General features: G+C 41.0%; 1 protein-coding gene across 1 annotated transcript in view; it reads right to left on the bottom strand.

The window, feature by feature from the left end:
- The window catches only part of THBS4 (thrombospondin 4), a gene marked incomplete at both ends in the record, with an annotated part of 36480 nt that extends 19012 nt beyond the window's left edge, over window positions 1-17468 (bottom strand). Inside the window, 5 exons of the mRNA XM_079548280.1 lie at window positions 322-404; window positions 7708-7813; window positions 8803-9050; window positions 13556-13759; window positions 17381-17468. Coding sequence (XP_079404406.1) covers window positions 322-404; window positions 7708-7813; window positions 8803-9050; window positions 13556-13759; window positions 17381-17468 — 729 coding nt within the window. The remainder of the gene's footprint in view (window positions 1-321; window positions 405-7707; window positions 7814-8802; window positions 9051-13555; window positions 13760-17380) is intronic.
- Between the last annotated feature and the right edge of the window lie 977 nt (window positions 17469-18445).

Here is an 18445-nt window from a genome sequence, read left to right as displayed (position 1 = left end):
ATCATCTTGAAATCAGTTGCTCTTTGTACTCCATAAAGTTAAGAACAGCAGCAATGGTAATACTTCAGTTCAGTAGGTTTATGCTCAACAACAGCCATGCGCTTCTAAATCCAGCACTGAGAGCAAGCAGCAACTGGCACAAATTCATGTCCAATTCAGATATACCTGTACCAGGATCCATCACGTTGTTTCTTCTCACTGCATCATGCATATGAGGCAATGAATTCAATGCAGAAGCTTACTGCTTACACATATTCTCCCATTGACCCCATTGAAGTCACAAAGCTTGGGATATTCCATAATGAGGTCCTTACACAGTACCTGTTGTTTGAGAAGGTCTTTCACCTCTCCCAGTATCTGGTTCATTTGTACCATCTGATTCATCAGTTGCCTATTAAAATCACCTGTAGGGAAACAGCAACAGAAGAATACACAATGAATAACATTTTTTCATTTGCCATTATTGTCTCTGAAATGCAAGATGGAAATATCTTGAAAGCCAAGAAGGCCACACACTGCTGTTGTTTAAGTCCTGTAGCTATGCTTAGAGCAAACACAGTATCTAATTTTAATTGTTACAGAGGGATTTACGTGAACGAGATTCTGCTGGACTGAACTGAACAGTATGCCACAGAAAAGACTAGAGAAAGCATGAACTTCTTTCTCACACAAAGAGACAATTGGTCTGATTTTTCCTACCCTTCTATTGGCATCAAAACTGCTAAAATATAACAATAATGGCAATTAATGCCACCAGACTGAGACCAGTAACCCTAAATGAAACCACGCGGTCACTCTGACCAAAACAGCCTTTTTAGTACCTGTGCAGTCACCTGGCTTTTCTTCCGAAAGACTACTCACTGCTCTGTGCACTAGTTCCACAGTCACTTTTTCTTCTAGAGGGGTGCAGAAAACAGCTACTCAATACAACTGAAGGGGAATGTTTGCAATACCTCACTTAGGAAAGGAAGGCAAGGAAGAGGCATGAAGCATCTCTACACAAGATGGGGGGGAGGGAGGGAGTCACATTGCCTAAGTACAGTCCATGTCACCAAAACCAATTCCTGCACACTTTCCAGAGTGAAACCACCCAACATTCACAGCCAGCTCATCATATAGCTCTATGTACAAAAAGCAGTCACTCTGACCAAAATGGCCATTTTAGTACCTATGCAGTCACCTGGCTTTTCTTCCAAAAGACTACTCAATGCTCTGTGCACTAGTTCCACAGTCACTTTTTCTTCTAGAAGAGTGCAGAAAACAGCTACTCAACAGGCTACAAATTCTCAGTTCTCAATACAAAAAAATAATTAAAAAAAATCTGAGAATAGATAGATAAAAAGTTACATCTGTAATGAACTATAGGAAAGGAATAGAATTGATCTACAATTTTTACACAGGATTCATATTTGTTAAACAAAATCAGTTTTGACCCAATGCCAGGAAGAAAACAAAAAGTACGTTTAGAACACTAGTCTGAGTTTGTAGCTCACTTAGAAGCTTCCAGCTTTCTCAAGCCAGCTATTTGTTTACTTCCTCTATTTGCTTCTCAAAGCGTATATGCCAAAACAAATGCAACAAATACCTGCTGATTTGCATTCCAAGCAGGCTGGTTATTTTGATATTATGTCCAACGGCTTCAGGGAAGTTTATTCATGTATTTCTTTGAGAGTATTGTAAGCTTGCACGAAAAATACTTTTCTTAATGTTAACCTCACTGTTTGGTACTTCAGAGCATTTCTCAGTGTTTGCAAACATTCTAGTGCAAATTGTACAGTTCCACATATACTACTTTTTCTTCATTTCAGATTTTCTTACAGCAAGTGTAAAGACTCAGGAACAATCTATTCAAGATCCTACCTCTCCGAAAGTCCCATTCTTTTCTTATTTTTATCTGGAGAGGAAGCTGGTAAAAGTTAATATTATGAATATTTCAGAATCCCATAAGAGAACTTAGCATGCAAGCTGTCAGATACTGGAGTTTGTTCTTGTTTTGTTTGTACTGTTTTTAAGCATAAAATAATTCTTGGCATTTGACTGAAATCAACAAAAAATCTCAAGATTTCAGATGTTTCTTTGTTGGTCAACATTTGATTGAAAAAGCAGATCTATTTTTTTTTACACTTAAATTTGGCAGACTGTCCACTGTTAAGGTGGACTAAACATGTTATACTGATATGAACTATGTGTCCCACTGGCAAATTTAGATAGCAAAGCATAAACAGGTGAGCAACAGTATTATTTTTTTCCTCCTACATTTAAAGCTAAGTCCTACGGTAAGCCTTACCAGTAGCAGAATGGCTGATGATTCATGGTAAAAACCTGGAGAGGTCCTTTAGGGTGCCGCTGGGACACAGCATGTTGTAAAATCTACTGGGGAGTGGCATTTTTCCTGGGAGCAAGCAGGGTAAGCCACAGGTACACACTGAAGGCATATGGTTATCCTGTGCTACTACACAGTCTCTCCCATAACTGCCCTACTTAGGTACTTCCCTAGTACAGCTAGTGTCTACGTCTGTATTTTGAGTCAGTAACAATCTACCGGAATAGCTTTCACAATAGCAGAATCGTAAAATCACAATGTTGGAGAAGATTGGAGAAGACCTCCAAGATCGAGTCCAACCATCCACCTATCACCATTATTTCCCCACTAAACCATGTCTCTTACAACATCTAAAACATGGTTGTCCAACCTTCTGGTTTGCTTGGGTCACACAGAGCAAACAGGAATTGCCTTGGGCCACATATAAAATATGTAACAAGTTTAATACATATAAGTAACATTTTAAAAAATGTATTTCTTATTGAAATATAAAAAATAGGGAGCAGCAAAATCATAAAACCAGTGTGATGACCTTGTTTCTGAGAAGCTGATAATGCGTCAGGTCAGTTCAAAGCCAGTTCAAAAACTCCCACTGAGTTCTCAATGTGTCCATCAGAAATTTTTTGATGAAATAATACCCTTCCTGTGCTTCATCCTTGACAGCAGTTGTTCACAGATGCGTGTACTACAAAAAGCAATTACATGAATCAGGAGTGACTGTGAAACGAGGGATATTCTCTCCCGGTAGGAGAGATCTTACTAAAGCTTAGAAAGTAGACATGTTCAAATTTTTTCTTTGAGTTGAATGTCTCACTGCAACTCTATACATTCCATGTGAAAATTCACAAGTAATGCATTTAAGTCAAATAAAAATAGAATTGCAAATACAAAAAAAACAATGACTTTTTTGGAAATCTTGACAACTACTCTCAAATTCCTGCATCAAACTGTAAAGCATATTTTTCACTGTTCACAGGACTGTGTTCAGTCAATATATCAAAATGTATGAAATTATTTGCCATAATTTCAACATGCCGTAATTTAAGTTTCATTTGAAATGCTGTTGTTGTCTGAAACACAGCACAGTCAAGGTGATTTTCACCTCGAAGACACATGTTTAACTCAACTAAATAAGTGGTCAAGTCCATCAAAAATGCTGTATCTATGAGCCACGTTTAATCTTCATGTTCTGGCACACGTCCTCCTTTTGATTCCATAAAAGGACTTGATTTCTGTTTGCAAATCATAAAGCCTAAATTTTTTGCATTTTACCCCTACTTTGCCACCTTTCTTCAGATAAGTAAATGATGACCCCATAATCAGCAGCCATACTTCTAAGGAACTCTTAGAACAGGACTTTATGAAATTCAGAGTTTGATGACTTCTTACATGGCATTAACTGAAGTTTTTGCATGTAGATTTTCTTGATGCCTGGTGCAGTGATATTTCAGGAAATGTGAGTTACTGGTGTTAACTGCATCATCTTCTACTTTTTTTAAGACCCCCTTTTTACAATCATCACCAGGGCACCACCTGTAGCTATACCAGATAGGTTGACAAAGGTTAGAGAAAAGTTTTATTTTATATATTTAATGTTTTTTTTAAAAAATTTATTTTATATATTTATTTTAATGTGTCTTTTTTTTAAGCCGTTTCATACAAATCAACAAATTTAATTATGCCTTTCCATCTCACCCATTTCTTCAGTGACGTTATATTTATCAACACCTCTAATAGATGTAAGCTGTATCTGTAGCATCAGTACTTTGATTTGTTACTGAAGTGTAAAACTTCAAATTAGCAGCTTTACTCTCTAAACATTTTTTGATTGCTGTTCCGATTTCTTCAGTCGACCTGGCTATAGACTGGTGAGACAAACAATATTCTAGAAACATCCATTTTTCTTTTCTAATCAGGACACGTTACATCCATCATGCTTACCATACATTTGTTAACAAACCCACCATGAGGAAATGGTTTGAGTTTTTTTTTGCAATCAGATCTGGTATCACACAACTAGTTTTTAATAACAGAGTCCATTTAACTTTTTTTTTTTAAAAAAAGTATTTTGTTGAGCCGACAGAACTTTTTCAGTTCCTCTATTTCATCCTCATGAAACATTCCTTGACATGCATCAAATTTCGCAGCATGTTTCTGCATATAATGTCTTCTAAACTATAATATTTGAAAACTGACAGTATTTCCTTGCAAATTAAGCATAATGTCATATATGTCAGCACTGCACCCTCCCCAAAGCCCACGACAGAGCTGCCATCACAATGACTTGGCAGCAGATGGCACATGCTGCAGTACAAGCTATGCTGGGCCACATGCGGCCTGTGGGTTGGACACACTAGATCTAATCATTTTTTGAACACCTCCATGTATGGTGACTCAACCACCTCCCTGAGCAGTCTGTTCCAGCACCTGACCACTCTTTTGGAGGAGATATTTTTCTTAATATCCAGCCTAAACCACTCTGCTGCAACTTGAAGTCATTCCCTCTCATTCCATCACTGTTACATGGAAGAGGCCAACTCCCATCTCACCACACCCTCCATTCCGGTCATTGTAGACAGCAATGTGCCCTCTGAGCCTGCTGCCTTTCCAGAAGAAACAACCCCAGTTCCCTCAGCCACTCCACATAATACTTGTGCCCCAGATCCCTCATCAACACTTGAATTCAGACAAGGATTTGAAGAACTACTGTCCACAAGCAACCTAAGTCCCTTCTTCATAAGCCTGAGGTTATGGCAGGAACCTATTTGCCCATATTTTCCTTGGATCTTGTATAGGTCCTTGGATCAGTTGGCGAGCTTCATTGCTCAGCTAATCAGATCAGGCAAACTGACAAAAACACTTGGTTGTATGATTTCAGACCACTGAAATGCCTCATACATATTGTGCCTTCTTCTAGCTCTTTTGAGCTGATACTGGCTTAAGCACCCCACCACAGACTAATCCAGCAAAATTAGTCCTGAACCATTGTTCAGAGAGGTTTTGGTTACTAAGCCAAAATTAGAAATCGGCTGTGACTGAGGGATGAACAGTAGTTGATTTCTTGTCAGTCTGCTACACAAAGAAGATGCATACAGAAGTTACACGCATAACTACAGAGAGGCAGGTTTAAAATAAACAGAAGGAAATATCTCCTAACATGTAATGAACTTCTTGCCAGAAGACAGTGTATTCAAAATCGGTCCAATCCATGGAAGAAAACATCTATCAAGTACAAAGACTCCAAAGCTCTCTTTACTACTGCTAGAGAATTTGTGGAAAACTACACTTCTCTCGCTCATATGCTTCTCTGTGTGTTGCCACGTTGTCTTTAACCATAGCTAGGTTTAAAAAAAACTCTTTAATTTGGTGCTACGCACCGGTTTTTGTGTATTTATTTATTTAACACTATGCCAAGTTCAGGCACCATATATGAACCAGATGTCCTCCAAAAGTCCATTCTGACGTGATTTTTGTGATGCTAATTAAAAATAGCATACTGGTCTCATCTACTAAAACCAATGCATCTTGCACTTTATTTTCCTACACGCATGGAAAGACCCAAATACACATTTCTCTTTTGCCCAATCATCATATTGTATGATACGCTATACTGCCTAATTGTTTCAGTCTCACATGCTGAGCAATAAGGAATGCTACTGCTATATTAGCGAGCAATGACCAGACGAACAGTCAAAATCATGCAGAGTTTTTCAGATCAAAAGCTCTCCTCCAATGATTTTGATTAATATGAAAACATGTTTTTACCAAAATATATAGGTATTACACACCCATGGAGGAAGTATTCACATTTCTGTTTTTTCTGGCTGAAGGTAAAATTGTGGTTATGTGACATATTGCTCCTGTAGAAGGGACAAAGTGTAAGGCAGCTGAGTTAATATTGCTGTTGGAATGTTTGCATCTATTCCTTCACTGGATTTGACTATAGAGACTTTGAATAAAATTGTGAGGGATTTTTTTCTTTAATATTAGGTTTAATATGGTACTAATTACACTCAAAAGTTATGAACAGTATTTGAGCTCTAGTCCAAATAGCTCAGCCACACTGAAGGCAGACAGAGAGAAACAACACTTCTCTATATTAGTACTGTTCATACTATTTATAATGAGAAAAAAAAGTGACAACTGAGAAAGCTTCAAATCTGCAATCTTGGAAATGTTGCTCAGAAAGCACAGAATTTTTCCAGAATAAATCACTGCATTACCCTTCCTGTGTATCTGTAAATCCCTGTTGATTTGCAGGAAATAAAAAAAAAGACCTTTGAAAATAAAGCTGTGTTTTTTTGTTCAGACATACATGTTGAGGAGCAAGAAAACAGAAGCGTGTGCAACAGGGGATTTATTTAGCTACAAGCCAAAAAAGATTTCATTCCAACTGCAAAGCACCGATTCCTCCATGCACATAAGATAGGCAAGATGCTCTGACACAAACTGTGCATCTAGTCTCCCAGTGACATCAGATGTATTCTAACCTAAAGCAGCAATGCCATAGGGTTAGGACAGAGGACAGGGAAGGATGAGAAAATGAGTTTTTCATGAATCCTATTTCAAGCCTCAAACTCTCTTTCACTCCCCCCCCCCTTCTCCCCCTAGTCACATACTTACATAAGCATAGTGTGAAGTTCAGTTACCTTTCAGTGAGAAAGTAGATTAAGGGACTAGAAAGTTCAGATAGGGCAGTCCAGCCCACGTTCGCTGCACTGAGAGATCACGCTTGCCTGTCACATGGGACTGCATCCTGCCAGAGTGCATCCTTGCAGGAATCCCAACAGCCTCTGCCCCCTTTCTTTTCTCCCCGTTCCCAGCTCAGGCTTCACAATACATAGCACAGGAAGACGAGGAATTCATCCTGCATCCAATTCCCAGCCCAGCAGATGAATAAAAGTGCCAGATAGCTCGTGGCAGAACTATAATGGCTGGCTTGCATTGTTTCTTCCCAAACAGATGCACAGGCATTGTAACTGCTCCACCAGCATACCCTGAAGCCTCCTGTGCTCCTCCTCATCCCTCATCCTTACCATGCCCAGGACATTCAGGTGGCCAACTAAACCTGACACAAACAGACCACAATAAGAGAAGTATGGTCTTAAGAAGTTATGCTGAAAAGCCACTTAATCAGACAGCCTCCTCTCATAGATCAACAGCACTTTGCATTATCACTAATTTGTGATAACGCAATTATCACAGTAATTTGTTTCTTTTCTCTCCAAACTGAGATATTTATAAAATATTCACAGGATATTATCGTGGATGCAACTGAGTGAAATAATTATCATTACTTCTCTATAGAGCTTATTCACATTTTTACTATTCACCACCACAGTTTTTCTGCACTAGTATCTGAATGAACTGGTTGCTGGCCTTACCAGTGTACTGAGGAGCAGATTCAATCTGTTGAAGAAAACAGTCTTGCAGGTTTCCTGCTTGGGCAAGTGTTCCTCCAGTTACCAGCTTCAGCTCATCCAGTGTATCCTGAAGTGAGAAGAAAAACGGAGAGCTCACAATTTGGCTACAATGGTGGAAGTAACATGAAATATCAGAGAAAGATTAATTTTTCACGGAGATCTCCATTTCCTTAGCGTGCAGGGCTCCTATACTGCCCCTTCAGGACCATCCATCACCATTTGAACTGTAATGAAATCTCAAACTTCTGCCTCACAGATTTTCATACAGTTGTGGTTTTATTTATTTATTTTTTCTCCCTACTATTCCAATTCATGTGATCTGACATATCAGGAGGTTCAGATTTTTTAGTTTATTTTTACATCTTCAGTATACAAAATTATTTTGTTGAACTGAATCCAAACAAACCTTTCCTGTCTCAAACAATTTTACATTCAAATCAGGTAAGCCGGCACCTTAGTGATTCCCAATGTTCAAGTCTGCAATGAAACAAAGCAAGGGTGTAGCCTGGGGGCAGAATGCATTTTCACCTTCTAATGCACATTTCACATTAGGGATGATGGAAGATGGTTGTGGAAGATACTGTTTAGCTTGGACTACTGATACAGAAATGATAGAAGGCTATGACAATCCCTGATTGGGAGAGAGAGAGAGAGAGAGAGGCAGAAAAGCTCTAATTCTAGTCAAACAGATGAAGTTTTGACATTCATCTACCACCACTTGAGTTGCCTCTTCTTTTGTCTTCTCAGTCCATGTGGATCACCATTAAAAGAAAAAGCACATGCATAAGCCAAGAGCTCTTTTAAAATGGTCATGAAAGGCTGCCCCCAAGAAGTACTTCACATCAAAAGTGACAGAAACTGTAATTTTATTTTTTTAATAAGCTAAAAATTACATTTAAAATGAATAGTAGATTACTGGGTTCAGCGAAGCTGAGATTTCAGCTGTTCCCTAAGAAACTTGTACTTAAATTTATTTCAAAAGTCTGCATTCAGTAATCCAGAGGATCTCTACTGGTCCTTCTAAGTGCTCAGCCTCCTCCCAGAATTCCTGCTCACCTCTGGTTTCTTCAGGAAGGCGCGTAACTCTACTGCTGCTGATTTCTCCAATAGAGTTGAAAATGCTTTTGGCAGATCCTGAAGGGCACCTACTTGCAGACAGTCCAGATACAACTCTATTGTACAGAATTCCTGCTGTAGGCCACTCAGCCATAAGATGACAGCGTGGGGTTTCCCATCAGCCAGGTGTATGTTGCTAAAAATCACTGAGTTCAACCTCCCATCATTCTTCAGATAGCGAAGCATCACTGGCACAAAATACAGAGAATGACTATCAGAGGGTGACAAATAATCTACGATTGATCAAACAAAATTCTGTGGAAATCTGTAATGGCTCTGGTATTTTTCACTCACGCCAGCTTTGATAAATGCAGAAATAAATGCTAAGAATAAATGGGACGCTGACTTTTAGAACAGAAGCATCAGAACTCCTGTGCAGCTCCTGGTTTGTAAGGTAGTACAGAATGTTTTCCACTGCTTTCTCTAGGCTTTTTTTAATAGGCTGAAACAATAAAACACATCACCTTAAACTACATAACATTCTAGAAAAATGGTGATAAAGGTAACAGGTGTAGCTGACAGGTTGCTATCAATGCTGTTGCATGTATGCATCTCATAGACCCAGAAACATCCTGTAGCAGAAACATACAGCTAGAAAATCAACTTCAGTGATGTTTATTGCACTCAGCAAAGCCATCTGACCGTGTATCCAAATGCAACATTAAAGCAATGGAAGAAAGTATAATTCTGAGTATGTAATCTGCATTTCAGGGTTTCAGGTCTTGCATTTTGGTCACAACAATCTCAGGCAACCCTACAGCCTTGGAAAGTGGCTGGAAGGCTGCCTCATGGAAAAGGACCTTGGTGTACTGATGGAAAGTCAGCTGAATATGAGCCAGCAGTGCGCCCAGGTGGCCAGGGAGGCCAGTGGCATCCTGGCTTGTATCAGGAGTGGTGTGGTGAGCAGGACTAGGAAGTAATCCTGCCCCTGTACTCGGCACTGGTGAGGCCTCACCTTGAGTACTGTGTTCAGTTTTGGGCACCTCAGTACAGAAAGGACATTGAGGTGCTGGAGTAGGTCCAAGGAAGGGCTACAAGGCTGGTGAAGGGCTTGGAGAATATGTCCTATGAGGAGAGACTGAAGGAACTGGGGCTGTTCAGTCTGGGGAAGAAGAGGCTGAGGGGAGACCTTACTGCTCTCTTCAAACACCTGAAAAGAGATCACAGTGAAAGCGGAGATGTTCTCTTCTCACTCGTGACAGGTGAGAGGATGAGGGGAAATGGCCTTAAGCTGGACCAGTGTAAGTTTTGGTTGGATACCAGGAAAAAACTTCTTTACAGAAAGGGTTGTTAAGCAGTGGAATAAGCTCCCCAGGGAGATGGATTGAGTTACCATCCCTGGATGTGTTTAAAAACCATTTGGATGTGGTGCTCAGGGACATGATTTAGTGGAGAGCTGTTAGAGTTAGGATAGTATGGTTAGGATGTGGTTGGACTTGAAGATCTTTAAGGTCTTTTCCAACCTGACCAATTCTACAATTCTAAGGAGTCAAGCCACAGACCCTAGGTGCCTATGCAGCGAAGCACTAGCTCTTCTCAGCATCTGTCTCAAGTCACACAGAGTTACCACTACTGCATCAAACAAGAGCTTACACATACTTTCACCTACAAGGAATACCTAATTGAAATGAGGACAATTAAAAATTAGGGAGACAGGGGAGCAAAAATGCTTTTATCAACTTCAGAGAGGCCGTGGTCTAACACTGAATTCACTCTATTCAGCTAACAAATTTTCCTATCAACTTTCCAGTACTAATATGCTCTCTGACGCTGCGATATCTCTGCCTGCAGCAGGCATATACCTAGTAGCTCAAAGATTCCTCAGAATTTTTCTAATTGCTTAGTCCAGCAATTAAAATAACCCAGTTTTATACCAGCATGAATAGTGCAGAGTACATCTCTGTCTTTTAAGTCTACACTAGCACTAAAGCCTCAGCAGCTGTGATCAATATCAGGAATGTTTTCACTGTTGTCTATGTCAAAATGCTGCCAGTGTTGAGATTTCCGCAAAGGTGCATGAGGTCATCAGTAACTTGCTAAAATTTGCTGGCCAGCTCAAAGATCTGGCAAGATAAGAGTATGTTGCAAGCATTTTACTTACGTAAATATTATGCATGCTGCATCATAAAATAGCAGGGTCTTTGGATCTAGGACTTGTATTCAGAGTGACCAAATGCAGCATTAAGTTAGAGAAAGGAGGAGGAGATGGCGGCAGGGCTCTGAACAGACCCTGCCAGAATAGTTTCAAGACAAGAAGCAGTCTGGCTTGGATGAAGGATAAAGTATTCCTTCCATAGCCAAAGCCAAATACCCATCTGGTAAACTAGAGTAGGCTCTGAAGGGAGATTTCACTGGATCACAGCCTCTGTACAATTTAACCCATCCAAGACCCTGAATTCATTTTTACTGCTATGTCATCTTACACTGACATTCCTGCGAGTAAGCATCTCATCTGCACTGTTTAAGAAACATTTGATGGAACTACTAATCCTGACAGTAAATAGGGATCACTTCACTGACTAGTTAAATTTTATCAGTTTTATGCATTTACTAATGTTTATTCCAGAAAGGATCTGTTCAAAAATGATAAGCAACCCAGGGACTCTATTTGCAATTTGACTCCAAAAATACACTAGACGAAACGAGTTAAATTGACCAGCAAATCCTTAACTCATGCACGTAACAATCCACTGTGCATCAATAAGACTACAAAAAGGTGACAGAGTTGAACCATTAACATAAACTCAATGGATACAATGGCAAAATCTCCCTCTCAGTGGCACACTATGTGGATACGTCAATCTCGAGCCAGGTAAGACTTCAATATGGACTTTGCAAATCAAATGGAAAAGAAAAAATCTCACATTAAATGCATGCTTTAAAAAACACTTCATATTATATTTACTATCAAGTTTACCACAACAAAAATAAAACATCAGCAAACCATGAGGAATGCAGCTCACAAATAAACATGGCACTATAAAAGGTAGATAAAAGCTTGGTTTGGGCTACTCAGATGAGACTTTACCATGCAGAGGTGCACACATGTACCCTCAGTATATTTAGAAGTTACACTTTGATAAGACACCAGTCTTGGTTCACCACTGAAGTGATGATCTCCAGCCTTGAAAAGATCAGAAACAGCTCCCACATTCCGTATTTTCAACTTGCTCGATCATCTCCCAGATGTGTTTTCATTGACTGTATGAAGTAGCCATAGGGGATACCAGACACTACCCCAGACACTACCAGAGAAATTGCATGTAAAATCACTGTGAAACACTGTTAACTACTCACTCAGGGCCATACATCTCAAACTCGGTGCACTAAAATAACAAGGAAGTGAGGACACCTCTGTGAAACAGACCTGCCTCTCTTTGATCCATCACCCCTTCACCACACATAGGTTACAAGACTCCTGAAACTACCGAAGGTAAACACAGCACTAGTCACCAACAGTACAAATTTCTGTGCGTTGCTCATCTGTATACCACAAGCCTGTCACAGGCACTTCTCAAATACAACACTAGCATACTGAGGACAAAACTAAAAGAAACCACACCAAGTCTGTTAGTTAAAGTACATCAGTAACTGCCAGGAATGTGGATATTCTTGCAAATCAAGAGTGTGATGAGATCAAAATTATTTACACACATGAATACACGCATTAGTATTTCTAGATAACATTTACAGGCATAGTTGTGTGTGCATGTGTGAATGGGAGGGACAGAGAAAGTACGCGTGATACATCACTTATTTAGCAATTAAGTAATAAGGAACTGTACTACAGTTACTGATGCAACTGTAATACCTCACGCACTCTCAACAGACACATAGCAGAAAAAGCCTTATTCTCTGACCTCAGAAGGATTTTGTAAGACACGACAAAAAATGTCATTGTTTTAACCTACTTCACTGCATTTTCCAAATAAAAGCTGCGCTTTTATTCAGCATATAGAATAGTTTTCCTGCATCTAAACTTAAATTTTTCAGTAGAGTTTCTCATAGCTAGGCTTAGACAGCTTTCTGACTACAATAGGCAACAGCAAGAAGCAGTGGCAAAGTCAATAGAGCAACAATAACTTACATCACTTGGTAATTTTTCACTGTACAGCAACATTGCAATACATTTTATAAATATGGACATGGTCTCTGTTTCTAAAAATGTGCCCCAGTTTTTACTCTGATTTCTAATGAACCAATTTCAATAAATTAAGAGCAAATTAACCAATAAGTCCTGTAAATGCTAGGAATGTTTGTCCTGCATAGTCACATTTAACCTCCAGGGTTAACAAGAGCGAGCCTTTCATATGCATGAGGTAGCATGTGCGTGTGTCCCTCACATTCCTCAGTAATAAGAACCAGTGATTACCCTTCAGGGGAAGAAGAAAAGAAAGAAAAACAAATTGATTCCCTTTTCTGATATTTTTTCCCCACCCCTCTTCCCAGCTCTGTGATACCAGCTGACTGTGGAGTCTGCTTCCCTGGCCAGGAGAGCGCAGCACCCTGTGAGCTGGACAAAGCAGCAGAGCTGGAGGATGTTGGCAGCATTCTTATCTTGCAAGGTGGCAACATGCAACAAAGAATGACCCAAGCATAAAGGTTAATCACATCATTTTCCAAGTTCTTCTGTGACATACCAATAAGAATGGACCCAGTCCTAGTTTTCCCCTACTAAACACAAACAACTCACCTTTGTTCATCCGTCCCATTACTGTAAACTCAAAATACTGCCTGTCATCAACTGGTGAATATAGGCCAAATACGGTGACTGTGCTCTTTGGCTGCAGTTTGAATGCTGAAAGCAAGAACACTTCATTCAGCATAGGATCCCCAAGTGCTTGTTGCAGGACGCTTGTTACCTCTCTCTTGTTGGCATACGAAAGAAGATCAATAACTGAAAAATAAAACAGTTTCAACAGTAGTTTAAATACAATGAGCCGAGAACAATGTACTGTGAAGCCAGTTCATCCACTATTGAAATGTTGGAGAAGGCTTCAAGGAGATCTCACTGAAGCCTTCAGTACATAAAGGGAGATTCCAAACAAGACAGAGAGCAAGACTTATTCTGATAGTGACAGGTCAAAGTAGAACAGTTTTAAAGTAAAAGAAGGGAGATTTAGATTAAACGTTTGGAATTTTTTTTTTCATTCAGAGGGTGGTGAGGCCCTGGCACAGGCTAGCCACAGTAGCTGTGGATGCCCATCCCTGGAGGTATTCAGACTCGATGGGGGCCCTGGGCAGCCTGGGCTGGTGGGTGGCAACGCTGCTCACAGCAGAGGTTTGGAACTGGATGATCTTTAAAGTCCTTTCCAACCAAAGCCATTATGCAATTCTATTCTACAATAGTTTATTAAAACAGAAATATTTAGTCTTCAAAATGATGTTCTCAAATACTTTCTGGTAGATCTCTTAAGGTTTTTTTATCTTTTGAGATACACTCCAATATGAAAGCTTTTCCAACTATTCCCTCTTTCATAAATTAAAATCCAGCACCAAAATTTTCAGAGAGATTTCTGGTTTGCTTATCCTAGGAACTATTTTGATGGCATGTGCAGGGCATCAATTAAAGTGCCAAAGAACCAGGTAAGTAATATGATATTCATAACCTCCTTCTCACTTCACTGACATCTCAGATGATATATTATATAAATAAAACTCATTTTCCCTTCTGGCACAGATAACGAAGACAGGTCTGACAAAAAGTAAAAAAACCTAAGGCAGAGTGAAAGCTATTTCCAATTTTTCTTTTTAATTTTTGCATGGTGCAGCAGCAAATGGTTTAAATACTATACTACTAAGTATGCCAGCCCTCTTATGGCCCTAAAACAACAAGCTAGTTTTTCCTCAATGTTTCTAAATCCATGATGTCTGCAAATTCAAACTATTCTACTAAGAAACCTAGTGATCTCCCATTGGAGTCTACTGCTGTCAGAGCAGTATATACATTACAGCCTTTCAGGGAAGACTAATAAACGACTACACACAAGCATTATTTAAATATATAGGCATATATAGCCATTGCACACCACTATCACTCCACAGACAAGGCCATCCTTACGTGACAGTGTTTCCATACACCACTAGGTGAAGGAGACTCAAGAGCAACCATAGCACAATCACACACGTACATGGTCCTACCCACAGCCACGTAGTAAAGCCTGTTCACTCAAATGACAGCTTAGGCTCATGCTATTTCCACTGATCATTCTGAAGCATCCACTCATTTGGACACTGATGTCATTTCCAAAGAAAGAGATGCCTTTCCCTTCACCTCTCAAAAGCAATGAAATCTAGATCATAGCTCACGTCTAAAGCCTTACTGACTCCAACCCTTGTGGCTCTGCTGGCGACTTCAATTACAATATGCAGAAACAATGAGGCACTTGACTTGCATGCATTTGTAATGCTGTTGTCAACAAACATCTGAGATTAACTTGTCAAATTCCCTTTCTTTCACAGTTCAGACTTACAAGCATCTTAGGACAACCACTGCTGCCACTGAAACCAGCAATGGCAAAAGGCTGAGTATTTTATCAGTTTTGATCTACACAAAGCAAAGCAGCTGGTCAAGCAAAAAAATGAAATGTAACTCATGGATCTATACAACAATATTTGGAGGTAATAACTATTCTTAAAATACAACTGGATCACTGGAATACAGTACTGAGGTCTCTTACAGTGAAAAACCACGTTTTTTTCCAGTCCTAGGTCTGCTTGCTGACTTCATATCAAACACCAAACTATTGCTAAAACAACTATTAACTATGACAAAATTTCTGCCTAACCTGATGGAAAAATTATTGGATATCTTTAAATTTGTATTTATAAATGAATACTCAAATTGGTTTGTTTAATATTTGCATTCCACAATCCTTCAGCAGCGCACTACTGAACTCTCTCTTGAAGTACCTTCACAAATGCATGTGTCAGAATCCATCCCATCATGTCAACTAGATATGTGTCAGCAGAAGTGCACAGAAAATCAGTGATGCTGTGAAAATTCATTCTCCATCCTTAGGAGAGCTGGCAGGTACTCTTAGACCTTACAGAGACAACTTCTTGTTTGAGTGGGACACGAAAGAGAGATCTATAAGGATTTGAGATTTCATTTTTAAGGAGAATCACATATTTTCATTCCACTCCTAGAAAAGAGAGACTTGAAAACAAACTAATAGGACAGGACTGCCAAAGCTGGAAGGCACAAAAGCATCTGGTTTCAATAAGTGCACTAGGAGGGAAGACTTGGGCATGCCTGTAAGCACAAGTGCATGCGTGCATTCCCACCAAGCTGAAATGAGCCCACTTGCAGCATAGCCCACAAGTCTTCTCCCTTCTGCTTTCCCTGATTTGTTCTTTTGCTGTTTGAAGGGACCTGCTCAACCTCCCATGAAAAAGGCGTATGATAAATAGCAGCAATCCACTCTTTGTAGATAGGTCCTAAAACTTCAATACTTAAGGTAGGAACTAAAATATATAACAGAAAGCCTTAAGGAGGGGTGAGAATTAAATCAATTACAGAAGAGAGAAGAGCGCACAAGACAAAAGATTTCCTCCTTATTTCTGGTGACACAGTACACCAGCTTTCAGACCCCTTCCAAGGTTCCTCACCAGTCACAAATATCCATATACATATATATGAAAACAGCACTACTGCTCGACGCTTCCCAAGATGGTTGATGACACTCTGGTCAATGGGAGTGAAGCCCAGACTCTGATTTTGAAGTGCAGGAATATGAGAGGACGTGAGCGGGGTCCTTCCCTGGCTGCTGCCTCCACTAAGCTAGAAGTCTGCCTTTTGTTGAACTTTTTTCTGCCTTTTTTTTTTTTCTTAAACAACACTATTCTCAGAAATACTTTCAATCAAGAAGGACTTTAATAAAGAAAACACAACTAAATTAACTTCTCTTGTAGACCTTCTTCACATGCCAAAGAACAACCGATTAAAACGTCAAACACCATTCCGCAGGACAATGGAAGCTTAAGTCACCCGAGAAGCAGCGCATCAGCTTTACACCTCCCAGAGCAGCACGAGTGTTAGAGCTACACGCAGCTGCCGAACGGTGCTCTAAAACAAAGCAGGTGCTGGCTCACTGCGTCCATAACGCTGCCGTACAGAAGCAACCTTTTTTCCTACTCGAGTCCTACTTCACGCAGTGGAGTTTTCTCGACGAGTTTCTATAGCTCAGCACTTTACCTCTCACTTATGAGAGTGCATCTTGCAGTGCAAAGCACTCTTTCGGATGTTCACGGTCCCCACAGAACCAGGCTGCTTTCTGACGACGTTAGCGGGCTTAGAATTCGGCTGAGGGATCAGCGAAGCCGCGACCCCGAGGGGGCAAAGCGGGGCCGGAGGCGGCAGGGCAGCGCTGCCCGCTCCGCTCCTCCCGCTGCGAGCAGCCGCCCCGACTTTTCTGCTCAGGGCAGCCCCATCCTAAACCCGCCACCACCTCTATGAAAAATGATAGAAAAAGAGGAAAGCTCGCTAAAGCGGAGAGGGGCGGCGCAGGGCCCTTACCTCGAGGCGCGGGCGGCGCAGCACGGCCCAGGCAGAGCTGCAGGGCAAGGGGCAGCAGCAGCAGGGCGGCGCCGCGCTCGCACCCCATGGCGGCCGCGGGCCGGGCAGCGCGAGAGGACGGCGCGCCACTCCGCTCTGCTCCGGGCCCGCGTTTAACGGGGGCTGCTCCGCGTCCGGGGAGGGACGGGGCCGGCAGCAGGCCATTGGCCCGGGGGCTGGTGGGGGCTGAGCCGTGGCAGGGCGCAGCTGTCTGAGGTGGCACAGGTGGCTGCCGTTCGGGGACGTGGTCTTTCTTCGAATTTAGCTGCACCGGTTTTTTGTAGCTAATAAATGGCGTTGAAAGCTGTCGTGCGGACTGCAGTGCAGAGCAAACCAGGTTTCACTGAATCGTGGAATCGTTAAAGTTGGAAAAGATGCCTCAGATCATCTAGTCCACCTGCTGACCCGCTCCCACCATGCCCCCTGAATCACGTCCCTCAGTGCCACATCCACACGTTTCTTGACCTTCACCACCTTTTTGGGCAGCCTGTTCCAATAGCTAACCACTCTTTCTAAGAAGTTTTCTCTAATATCCAATCCGAACCCCTCCTGATGCACCCTGAAGTCATTCCCTCTTGCTCTATCACTGTTACCTGGGAGGACAATGCCCACCTCGCCCCAACTCCCTTCGGTCATTGTAGAGTGCAGTAAAGTTTCCCCTAAGCCTCCTCTTCTTGAGACTGAGCAGTCTGGTTCCCTCAGCCACTCCTCGTAAGACTTCTGTTTCTAGAAGCCTTGTGTGAGGAACATGGAGTCTGGCATCTGCCATTTCTCTTAGAGTTCAGGGATATTGGGAGAGCTCAAACCAACAGACCTGGGGTTACTAGAAAAGGTTGCTTGTGTTAACAAACCCCTAGGCCTCAGGACTTGAAATCGAGTTCAGTTAAAAACAAACAACAATAACAACAACAACAACAAAACCCCAGCACTTCAGCTCTCAACTACGTGCATTTTCAGTACTTGATGTACTCCCAAGATTTAATTATTCAATTTTCTGTCCTAGAAGGTCCCAGTTTCAGCTCTGCT

The sequence above is a fragment of the Tetrao urogallus genome (genome assembly GCF_951394365.1).
Source record: "Tetrao urogallus genome assembly, chromosome: Z".
Lineage (NCBI taxonomy): Eukaryota > Metazoa > Chordata > Aves > Galliformes > Phasianidae > Tetrao > Tetrao urogallus.
Note: the sequence above shows the minus strand (reverse complement) of the source record. Positions and strands in the feature narration are given on the sequence as shown.